Source organism: Brassica napus, chromosome C7, assembly GCF_020379485.1.
Source record: "Brassica napus cultivar Da-Ae chromosome C7, Da-Ae, whole genome shotgun sequence".
In the NCBI taxonomy this organism is placed as follows: domain Eukaryota; kingdom Viridiplantae; phylum Streptophyta; class Magnoliopsida; order Brassicales; family Brassicaceae; genus Brassica; species Brassica napus.
Genome location: NC_063450.1, coordinates 43,771,830 through 43,783,589, shown reverse-complemented (window position 1 = coordinate 43,783,589; position 11,760 = coordinate 43,771,830). Strand labels below are relative to the sequence as shown.

At 38.0% G+C, this 11,760-nt stretch overlaps 3 protein-coding genes across 3 annotated transcripts; 2 read left to right on the top strand and 1 right to left on the bottom strand.

Moving 5' to 3' along the window:
- The first annotated feature begins 2,236 nt into the window (after positions 1–2,236).
- BNAC07G29760D lies at positions 2,237–3,709 on the top strand. The gene is made up of 2 exons (XM_013891900.3): positions 2,237–2,474; positions 2,836–3,709. Exons 1-2 carry the CDS (start codon positions 2,307–2,309, stop codon positions 3,409–3,411), a joined length of 744 nt encoding a protein of 247 aa, XP_013747354.1. The 5' UTR covers positions 2,237–2,306; the 3' UTR covers positions 3,412–3,709.
- A 625-nt stretch (positions 3,710–4,334) lies between these two features.
- On the top strand, positions 4,335–5,643 carry LOC106447427 (basic leucine zipper 9). The gene is made up of 5 exons (XM_048761965.1): positions 4,335–4,545; positions 4,625–4,715; positions 4,785–4,956; positions 5,037–5,238; positions 5,303–5,643. Exons 1-5 carry the CDS (start codon positions 4,390–4,392, stop codon positions 5,555–5,557), a joined length of 876 nt encoding a protein of 291 aa, XP_048617922.1. The 5' UTR covers positions 4,335–4,389; the 3' UTR covers positions 5,558–5,643.
- Positions 5,644–5,721: 78 nt separating this feature from the next.
- On the bottom strand, positions 5,722–11,412 carry LOC106448918. Its single transcript, XM_048761964.1, has 19 exons — positions 11,176–11,412; positions 10,904–11,062; positions 10,582–10,809; positions 10,403–10,489; positions 10,225–10,314; positions 10,014–10,140; positions 9,576–9,676; positions 9,071–9,239; positions 8,828–8,949; positions 8,482–8,610; positions 8,296–8,394; positions 8,165–8,222; positions 7,989–8,064; positions 7,777–7,906; positions 7,534–7,691; positions 7,370–7,442; positions 7,090–7,281; positions 6,908–7,001; positions 5,722–6,836 (listed from the first exon to the last, which is right to left on the bottom strand). The coding sequence occupies exons 1-19, from the start codon at positions 11,218–11,220 to the stop codon at positions 5,989–5,991; spliced, it is 2,985 nt and encodes a 994-aa protein (XP_048617921.1). The 5' UTR covers positions 11,221–11,412; the 3' UTR covers positions 5,722–5,988.
- Between the last annotated feature and the right edge of the window lie 348 nt (positions 11,413–11,760).

The following is an 11,760-nucleotide window of genomic DNA, read 5'->3' as shown; positions in this document are numbered from 1 at the left end:
AAGGGTAAAATATCGTCATTAACAATTCATACTTGATCCTGTGAGACCCCAAGAAGAGATGAAAGAAGCAGTGAAGCTCATTGTCGTTTTGGTGGCTCATTTGGGTTTTGATTTTGTGTTTTTTCTTTTCTCTCAACACTAACACTCTTTGGTGAAATAGTTCAAAAAAAAACCAATTCATACTTGATCACCGGTGTAAATTAAGTATGACGAAAACTTGCTGGTATTGCGTATTTGCGTGCGCATGATTTCTCATGGTTTTGTAATTAGCGAAAAATTAATTATGTCGAAAATCGTCATTAGCTTATTGGTTCTATAGTAACCGATATCAAGAAATAATTTTGGTAAAGCGCGTTGACGCCTTTACGTTTCGCGATTCAATGTACTCACGTTTTACTATTGTATTTACCGTATGTTTTTTTTTTTGACTTAAGGCATATATTATAGAAAAAGAATAAAATGTTTTACAAGCATATTGCTATAGTTAATCCCACATTTTAACCCGTACTCAGTCAAAAACACATAATTAAGATCAGGTAGTTAAATGGATAATTTGGTGAAAGTCGAAGGGTCCTTATGAATGGTCCGTAGTGTTTATCACCTCCGTTGTAAGCCATCTCTGCATGAGGAAGGATGAGAGCGAAGGCGACGAGGATCGGAAGCTGAGGATTCTGTCCTTTATCAATCGATTCAAGGAAGCAATCATCTCATTCTCTGAGAGGAAGCGCTGATTGTGCAATCGTTGATTTTTCTCTCTCCATAATAGGTAGATCACAGCCTGCCAGCATAATAAGATGAGGCGCTTGGCATGTCTGTTCCCTGATAAAGCCAACATTTGAGTTACCGTATCCTGCCATGATTGGGAGGGCGTAGTCGAGCACCTCCGAGAAATCTCCGACCAGATTCTATAGGAGTAAGGGCACTGGAAATACAGATGGTCTCTAGATTCTGGCCCCAAGTTACAGAGCAAGCAGGTACCATCAACAGGCAGCCCCCAAGCCAGAAGACGATCGCGTGTAGGACATCTGTTCAACATAAACAGCCAAGCCAGAAAATTGTGCTTTGGGATTCCACCTTTAGTCCATACCACACTCGCCCAAGGTACCTGTGCTTCTACTCCTTTAATCTCCCAATATATCTGTGCAGTTTTGTATCTCTTAGACCTCACTCCATTGACAATCCACTCATAGCCGTCCTCCATCCCTTCGTGCAGTACCAGTGTTGTTAGGAATGTTTGCACCTGCACCATCGCTTCAGATCGAGCTCTTGGAAGTACCCAGGTTTCTGACCTATAGAGATCTGATAAAGTAGCATCAAGGGGGATAGATACCCTGTCTAGAAGCTCTGTCTTGTAAGAAGTAGTCTTGCAATGATCCAAAGGGGACCAGTGGTCTGTCCAGAAGCGACAAGTTGCTCCATTGCCTACACGTATTTACCGTATGTTTCAATTTTCATAGATACTGAAAATGGTTTTGAGGAAACCTCTCTTAGACCATGTTCATCGCTGGTTTCTAAAAGGGATTTTACAAAAAAAAATAGTGGTACCCCACAAATCAACAAAAATCCGGTAACAAAAGTGATTAAATAAAGATCGACTTTTATTGGTTTCATGTACTGTTCGCGGACCTCACTGACACGTGGCGGCTCGCGATTGGTTTTTTTTAATTTTTTTTTCGGATAAAAAAAAAAATTTTTAAAAAAAAATTTAAGAAACCTTAGACTAACTTTAGCCATAATCATGCTCTTAAATTTCTAGAAGAAGGATTCAATTTTACCTTACGTTTTCACATGATGTATCACTTCCCAATGATGTTAATGCTACCAAGTTAAGATGTAGACGAAATATCTAACTGAATTTGCTTATTTTGATATATAAGTAGTTTTAGCAAAAAAATATTTGTTTCACAATGTAAGATGTTTACATAATCCAAAACACCTTTTACATTTATTACATGTTGTGTGACCAATCAAATAATTCATATCTTTTATTATTGGTTGAATTTATGTATTAAATGCTATTTTTTCAAAAATAAAAGTTTTATGAATATTCACACTTTTAACTAAAACTACTTACAAATAAAAACAGAGGGAGTATATTTTTGCCTTGGGATAAAACCCTAGATTAAGCATTTTGTTTTCATATTTGTTTTTAATACAAATGTATAATTATGTAATATAGCGAGGGAGGAATAAACAATTTTATTTATTTTTCATTTATGTGCACTATATATGGAGACAAAAGAAAAGATAAACGAAATCATTAAACTCGTCGACGAGGTTGAAGAAACAAAGAGAGAGATAGCAAAATGGAATGGAGGAAATGGTACTTAGACGTGATTCTTGTGCCATTAGCTCTAGTGATGATGCTTTGTTACCACATCTACTTGTCCTTCATGGTTCGAACCCATCCCTTCTCCACTGTCCTCGGCATCAACTCTCGCGGCCGCCGGATCTGGATTTCCTCTATGATCAAGGTTCTTACATCCATTTCCATATATAGTGTGTTTTTTCTTAAGAATGTAAATATCATCTTAAGAAATTAAAATTTAAAATTTACAAAATGTAATTGATAATATGAAGGATCACTAAACTTGGTCGACTGCAAAAAAAAAGTAAGAAAAAAAATATAGAAACACAAACAATCTCCATGGTTGTCTTACCCAAAGATCAATTCATATATTATGGCAATCTCGTGATTATCATCTTAGGAATTAGAGCTTGGTATGAGAAAGAGACCACTTGGTATGAAAACTAGTTGTGATTTCTGCCATAAAACCTAAGCATAAAAAATGTAATTAATTAAAAGCTGTATTTATTGTTGTATAATTTTGGCAGGAGAATCAGAAGATGAACATATTGACGGTACAAACACTCCGTAACGTAGTAATGGGAGCTACACTGATGGCTACGACCTGCATCCTCCTCTGCGCCGGTTTAGCCGCAGTCATAAGCAGCACTTACAGCATCAAGAGGCCCCTAAACGACGCCGTTTATGGAGCACATGGAGATATCGCCATAGCCATCAAATACCTAACGATTCTCACAATCTTCATCTTTTCTTTCTTCTCACATTCTCTCTCCATCCGCTTCCTCAACCAAGTCGCCATGCTCGTTAACATCCCTAACTTATACCCTAATCCCTCTGGTGACTTGTTCCTCACGTCTGAGTATGTCTGCGAGTTGTTTGATAAGGGTTTCTTTCTCAGCACGGTAGGCAACAGGTTCTTCTACGCAGGGTTTTCTCTGATGTTATGGATCTTTGGTCCCATCCTCGTGTTCTTGAGCGTTTTGGTGATGATGCTTGCTCTTTATCACGTAGACTTTGTGTCACTCAGCAACAAAAAAGAGAAACAACGTATAGTGGATTGTCCTCGCGCCTCTGATCCTCCAAATGGTGGTGGTGATGCATAATACATTTCCAAATGTAAAAATGTGAAATTTTGGAAAACAATAATGCATGGAGAATTTAAGCATCACTACTTATTTTGTTATTCATAATTATGCATGTGTTAACAAGAACTGAGTTCGAGTTTTATTATTTACTATAGTGAATAAGTATGTAGATCGTAAATTTAAGAAAACTAAAAGTCCACTTGATTGGAATGTTCTAGTTAATGACTTTAAGAAAGTAATTTAGAATACTTCTGGATTCTATTTTCTGATCTAAATAACTTTTGTTTTTTTAATATACATTTCCTAGTTTGATTCATTTTATTGTTTTGTTATAAAATATTTTAGTTTTTTAAAGGAATCGCAGATCAAAGGAAAAGAAAAGTTGTGTTACACCCAAAAGTTAAATCAACAATAGAGAAATAAAAGTATTTCTGGTGCTGGTGAAAAGAAGTGTCTTTTTAGATCTGCTTTTTAAAAGCATATGAAGATAAGTAAGAGAAAACAAAAGCATGAAAGAAAAGAAGAACCATATGTGTTGCTAGAGACCTGAAATTCTCAAGTATTTTTTTTTAGTATTGCTGGTGAATGGTAATGAATCATTTGTAACATTTATCATTCATAGTATTGTTTATCATTCAAAGAATATGATTTTATTGACAGTCTCCGGCTACCTTAGTTAGTCCTCTCTAGATAAAGGGTTAATGTTATCATTAGCATATAATTGGTACTATATAACCTTCTATAAAACTGTTGACAGAGCTTAAGATCTCTCTGGCTTTGCTTTACTATTCTCTTTTGTAATTGCTGTCATAAAAAGTAAAAGATTTGAAAATGAGGACGTTACATTGACAAAGCAAATTTAATTTTGCTTAGCCACTAAGAAGCTTTTTATAACTTTAGTAAAGAAGAGAGAGTGTTATATAAAGAAGATGTCTATCACAACTTACTCTTCCCCTCCTCTTTTTTTCGCACCAAATTTCATATACAGAGAAAAAAATGGATGGTCACACAGCTAAAGACACTGGTATGAAGAGAAGTGCTTCTGAGTTGGCTCTACAAGAGTATCTCACTAAGGTCATGTCTTCTTCTTCTGCTTTATTAAGACAAGAATCTACAAGCCCTCTAGACCCTTCTTTTGATCCCATGAACCAGGTTAGTCTTTTCTTCAGTTGTCACTGTTACTAGATCCACAAATTGTAGTAAGAGTGTTGGTATTTCCTTTTGGTTGCAGGATCACACTGGTGAGTTAAGAGATAGACATTTGTTATCTGAGAGCTTGATTCCAGCTGGAGTGTTACTTGATGCACAGTCCTCTATTTGCGGTATGTTGCAGGTAACAAAGTGTTGTTAGAGTAATAATTTTTTCATTTGTGTGGTTCTTACCTGCAAAGAGAATCTGTCAGCTGATAGTCCAGTGTCAGCTAATAAACCTGACGTAAGGAGGAGAGCTCGGAGAACAGCCAGTGTATCTTCTCATGGTCACTCTGATGAAGAAGATGCAGAGACAGAAGCTGGCCAATCTGAAATGACTAATGATCCCAATCATCTAAAACGTATGAGAAGGTATGTTTGTTGCATATGGATACAAAAGTTAGATGTGAAACACCGTTTATTTACTTTCTTTTTCTTTGATGTGAACTCAGGATGCACTCAAACAGAGAATCAGCAAGGCGGTCAAGGAGGAGGAAGCAAGAACAATTGGCAGATCTTGAATCTCAGGTTGATTCTTTGAAAGGAGAGAACACAACACTGTATAAGCAGCTCATTGACGCAACACAACTGTTTCGTAGTGCTGGAACAAATAACAGAATCCTCAAATCAGATGTTGAAACTCTCAGAATCAAGGTATTATCATCAATCACTTGAACGACTTAATAATTGGAATGTGCTAATTTTAAGTAGCGTACAGGTGAAACTAGCAGAAGATTTGGTAGCTAGAGGGTCTCTCACTAGTAGCTTGAATCAACTTCTGCAAACTCATCTAAGTCCATCACCACAGTCCATCAACAGTCTGCACTACACAGGAAGTACCTCACCCGCCGTTACAGTCCACAGCGACCAATCTATGTTCCCTGGAATCACTCTTTCTGGACAGAACTCAAGCCCTGGACTTGGTAATGTATCCAGCGAAGCTGTTAGCTGCGTCTCAGACATCTGGCCATGAGCCTCTTCTTCACAATATGTAACGATCACTCTGAAATTTTCATGTATGTGTTATAATGAAATCGACATATTCGTTATTGAACTCAAGTTTTGTTTGCAAGACTGCCTTTTGCTCCCTATTACATATACATCAACTTGAAAAAAATGTAAACAATAAACATCAGATTTGTGTATAACATATACTTTTATTACTTGAGATCCAGAAAATGTGAATATTGGGTTATAGATGTGTATGTATAAAATATATAAAGACAATACATTACATTCCACTGATCATTACACTATACTTTCCAGCAATGTCTTTTTTTTTTTTGAAACACTTTTTTTTTTGAAACACTTTCCAGCAATGTCTATAAGCTATATCTGAGGTGATTCCAAGGACCTCTTTGTATGTTGTACATGAGCAGACAAAACTTACATAGAAAACCAACCTTAGTTGATTACAGGATCCATACCACTTGAAAGAGAGAAGTCCTTAGGCATGGGGATATTTAACTCTGAGCAAACCAGCCTGACAATATTAGCCGTAACACCTCCCATAGACATCCTGTTGAGTGTTATTGCAATGGAGAATCTGTTTGTGATGTCACAGAAGCCTGTTGATCCTCCCAACCCCGAATGTCCAAAACCAACTAAAGACCCATCTTCTGAAGTGACACGCTTAAAACCAAGTCCAAACTTCCCATCAGGAAGTACTAAGCCACTGTAATCTCCAGTACCCATAAAAGCATCATGGATACTTGGATTGCTAAACATATTGTGAATATCATCTTGATGATCATTGCTACTGATCTCAGTTTTGCCATCAGAACTGCTAGTATCATTGACTAACCTGGCTAAACTTTCTGTACTTGACTCTCTGTCGTCATAGAGCTTCTTCTCTTTGTGATCTTTTGGTTTAAGCTTTTCTGTAGCTGCCATCTCCTTACCCTTACCCTTTCTCTTTTTCATTGTGTCATTTACCGATGAGAATTTCGGAACGTGGGTGTGGCTGCCAAGTGGTGGTTGGGATAAAGAGGAATGTGGCGGTGGCACTATACCGCCATCTGCTAAGGCTGCGTAGTACCGAGCAAGTGCACGCGCCGAGCAATGTCCATTAGCCGCAGGGATTGTGGCTCTACGCACATTCAATGTGTTAAATAAGACTGGCAAGCTGCTTGCTATTTGAAAGATCTGCACTGGCTGAAATGTCGAAGGAAGTTCAGGCTGACTAGGAATGGACGGAATCTTGTTTAGTTCGTCGGTGTCCAGGGTCAATGTGGCAAGCCGAGATTCAACACCTATCAAAATTAAGACGTTAAAATATTACTTAATAAAGCTGGTAGACTAATTTATAATGTTTGTTATTCACCTGGGGGGATACCAACGTACAGTTCTCCATCGATCTTTAAGGGTTTTACAATTGATTCTTCAAGGATCTCCTGGAATTTCTTTCCAGAAGCATACTGTTCAAGATAGATGAAAACAAGATTGACATCAACATAGTAGAGAGCCTTGCTTGTGTTTTAGGCTTTAAGTCACAGATTAGTTTACCTCAAGGATTCCACCACATAGCCATCCAAACGTGAGATAGTGATAAGACTGCTGACTGCCAGGCTCTGTTTCAGGTGATGAATTAGCAAGGCGTTTCAAACATTCATCCCAGTCACAAATAAGCAGAGGATTTTCTCCTATAGGGTCAAAGGCATTGTGCAGCCCAGACGTATGGTTAAGCACATGATGGACCTGATACACAATGAGGAGGGAATCAAATGAAAATCAATAGCTCACGATAGGTTGTAAATTAATTACATGACAGTGTAACTCCTTGTACCTTTATGGTCTCTTTTCCATTTGATCCAAACCCTGGCCATATATCTCCTACAGTCTGGTCGAACTGGAGTTTTCTGTATCATCAAAAACTAAACATTACTAACGTATGACTAAGCATATGAGTTCTGCCAACTTTTGCAAGCTGGTAATAATGTTGGTACCCACCTTTGGTCGACAAGCCAGTGTATCATGCCGGCAGTGATACCTTTTGTCACAGAGAAAACAGGAAATAAACTGTCCGGTTGAACTGGACGAGGATCATATCTCCCAAGTACTCCAGCAGCAGTGTCAATAATGACTTTCCCATCTTTATATGCACATACCTACACAAACATGTCCGAGTTAGAACACACGTAGAAACGTAATGTACGCTGCTGGCAAGCCAGATGGTAAAAGAGTGTTTCCCACCTGAATTCCTAGTATTTTCTTGATACTCCCAAGTTCAATGAGCAGCTTCCTCAGTTTGGACTCTACATCGGAATGGACAGGCGAGTCATGTATCCAAGAAGTGTCTATTGTTGGTCCTCGACTGATACTCCTGCAAAGTCACATTATGGTCATACGAGGTATACCACAAGGAGAAGATAAACTTGAGCTGCAAAAACTACAAGGGGACTTACCCCAACAGAACAGATTCGGCAAATGGTCTCATGATGTCCAGATAAACGATCTGAACGTTCATAGTGGATGAAAGTCCTAAAGAGTCGATAAGTAAAACAACAATGAATTACTATGAATGAGAGAATCTCTTTGATGTAATGAAGTAGAATAGTATGATTCACATCACACACCATACCTCTGAGTAGATTAATGACCCTTGCAAAAATCACAATATCGCCAGGAAACGCATCTATCTGCATCAAATGGTTTCATTAAGATAAAGTTGGCCACCAACAAGGCGTATACTTGAAAGAAATTTACGCTTACCGGATTGAAGCGTTTAACTTCTTTCGGGGTGAGCTGCATCTTTTCCTGTATAACTTTCATATTTTGCGTTCTTTGATCGTTCAAGGATTTTAGCGTTTTCTATAAAGAGATATATCGGTCAGAGCGGATATACTACAGTTAGCGCAAAAGAGAAAGCAAGGTTATGAAACAAAGAAGAAAATTTACCACAGCTTCATTTGATGGAGTTGAAGACCGGAAGAAGAGACTTGCCACACTCATTGCCTGATCTGGCAGATCGAGCCGCAGCTTCAGTCCCATTTCTGCAAAGGCAGACAAGAGCGCCACTTGGTCTCCCTGTTACATTAAGCAGTTAAAATCCAAACTATGACCTACCTACAATTTTACAAACATATAATATTCACATGACCAGAGCGAAGTTGGTTCAGTTTTTTTTTTCAATATTTAAAACGTTTTAAGTTTTGTTAACGAAGTTTCATCATTCTAAAATCCCACAAAAAGATTTGGGTAAGACAGGGTGAAAAAAGAGAGTTGTTACAGAAACTTAACAAACCTCTGCCGATGCTAGAAACATCTTGGCTAGTGCTTGTTTCAAGGGATGTGAAAGTTTCTTCGTTAGCCCAAAATCAAGTAAAATAGGACGATGTGGTGCTTCCTTACTAACAAGAAAATTTCCTGCAAAAAAGAGTATAATTTGATTATATGAGAACTATATGTCTAAGCAAGCATGGTGATTACAAGACAGAAGAAAATAATTGGCAAACTCCAGATAGAAGTTTCTTGTCAAAGACCATACCTGGATGAGGGTCTCCATTGAAAAACCCATCAACATAAATCTGGTGGGCATATGCACGAGTGATCTCTTCAACGATTTTTTGTTTATCCACACCGAAAGCATCTAGAGATTCCACATCATTCAAGCGAATTCCATCCATGTACTCAATAATGAGCACACTCTCAGACGACTGTCAATTTTAGAGCAACGAAGGAGGTGTAAGACATAAATAGCAGAAAAAAACAATAAGGAATGAGCAGCTTTCAGCTTCTTAAGTCATCAACTTGTAATGCTGCTGTGTTACACAGTACTACATTGGTCCACTACATGATTTCTAAGCAATATCAAATATAGAAAGCGTACCGCAACAGAGATACCAAATACAGCATTACCAAAACAGACTTTTGTGATGACTTTGTGATGCTCATTAATAGGATTAATGTTTCCATCCTAGACTTAGAACTGTATATGGAAGTATTTATGTCTGTATACTTTAGAGTAAGAAAAGAGCACTAGGGATAAGAACCTGGATTATATCTGGAATTAAAACATCAACCCGATTGTCACTTCTAACTTCATCATTTGTCTTCTTGCACCCAAGATTTCTGGATACGGTTCTAGTATTTTCTACATGTTGAGAAACAGAACACAAAGGGTAAAAACTCAGAAATGCAGTTATCAGTGACGTACAAGCATGAACCTCTAGGAAAGGAATTCAAACACACAATATTCTGTCTATTTTTGCCATGTTATCTCGAACATAGCCATTTGAAAAATAAAAATAAAGTGTGACCTAAAATGGTAAGATTATGCATAATCCAACATAAAAAAATTGACAACCTAACTACCCAAGAAAAGTCTATCTCAAAATCACAATCTCATCTCAAGCACTTGATCATAGAAGGCGATGAAAAGCTTTAGTGAAAATTTAAGACTATTCATTATCTATGCAAGTGAAGCATACCAGCTTCAATGTTGAAGTCTAGTTCTCTAGGAGCTTCCTTGCACCATTCATCTATCATGGGGTTAAAATCGTACTGTGGTTCTGCCCAAGCAATCCAGTCAACGATGGACTTTGCATTCTTCAAGTCCTGTTTAGAAACGATTACAGAAAAGGAGTTGGAGAAAATATCAACAGTAATCTGAAAGGCCTCAAAGCAAGACTAAGAACAGACCTCCAAAATAATCGCTCTAATGCCATTGTGCTGAACTTTAACAACCACATCCTGGCCATTAGCTAGAGTAGCACGATGAACCTGTGCTATCTACAAAACAGAGAGCCCACTATCAAAAAAACCTGTGCTAGTTGTGGCTTATATTGTGTCTTAGCACGAACAGGCTTCAGGATTTTACCGAAGCAGTTGCCAAAGGTTCGTCAGAAAAATCAGTAAACAAAACTTCCATGGAATGCCCAAGTTCTCTTTCAATGGTTCGACAAACCTGAGAAAGAAAGTCAGCCACATATCAGAGAAAATCAAAACCAGATTACATTGGCAACAATTAAAAAACACCGTTTGCTTTAATTTAACAACCTCCTGCAAAGGGCGAGGAGGGAGTGAGTCCTGCAACTGAGTGAGAAGAGAAATATAAGCCTGAGGAAGAACATCAGCGCGAGTGGATAGATACTGCCCCATCTTCACCCACAACCCTTCCAGCTCCACAATCAAATTCAACACTCGCTTGGCATTACGCTCATGAGCTTTCTCCCACAAAGCAGGAACCTTGGACTTCTTAATCCACTTCTCTCTCTGCTGAACACTCTTCACTCACCACCACAACAACAACAACAAAACAAAAGCTAAGACCTTTCAATACACTAACCAATCAAAACAATTAAAAAAAAAAAGCTTTTACCTTGTAATCGAAGTAGATGATTATAGCAACAGAGAAGACTTTCATCCTCCTCCTGTAAATGTTTCCCCAACCCATTGTCACAAACTTACTCCACACTCTCTGTATACTCGCTATGAGCCCGACGAACAACGATAAGACTACTGACCACCACCGATTATTCTACAGACCCAAAATCACAAAAGTGAGATCTTTTCGATTATAAATTCGCAAATTCGCAAATTACCTAGATCCTGAAATTGAGAAATTGAGAAATTGGAAAAAAAAAGAGTTACCCGGAATGAACCAGAAGTGTTTGGGCGAAATCGCGAGCTCCGCATAAAAGAGAAAATGGAATCAGATGCGTGAATTAGAATAGAATACTTCAAATGTTTTGATTTTATCCTTTTGGGGGAAAAGTAGGTGCAGAGAGCTTTAACGTAAGAGCTTGACAACGAAAAAAACGCGTCATGCTTTTATTTTTTTCTCTGGCGTTGAGTGTTGTTGAGAGAGGATACGAAAAGTAAAACGAAAGTGCCCCCGCGAAGTAATGAATCTAGAACCGCAGATTCTTGTGGGGCCCCACACAGATTCTTTATTTGGGCCTTTTGTTTTCATGCGTGATGGGCTCATCAACCTATGTTTTAGTGATCCTAAATGGGCCACGTATGTCCGCTTCGTTCTGGCCTACGTTCACCTAATCCATACCGATCACGGAACATGCGTTTAGTAACCGACACCACCCACGTCATTTAAACCAAATGAAACTGTGCTTATGAAAAGCATGTCATCAAACATATCAAACTATACTAAAGCCCTGTTCAAAAAAAAAATATTAACTATATGTTTAACAATGTAAAATAATATTAAAAGTTAGTAAC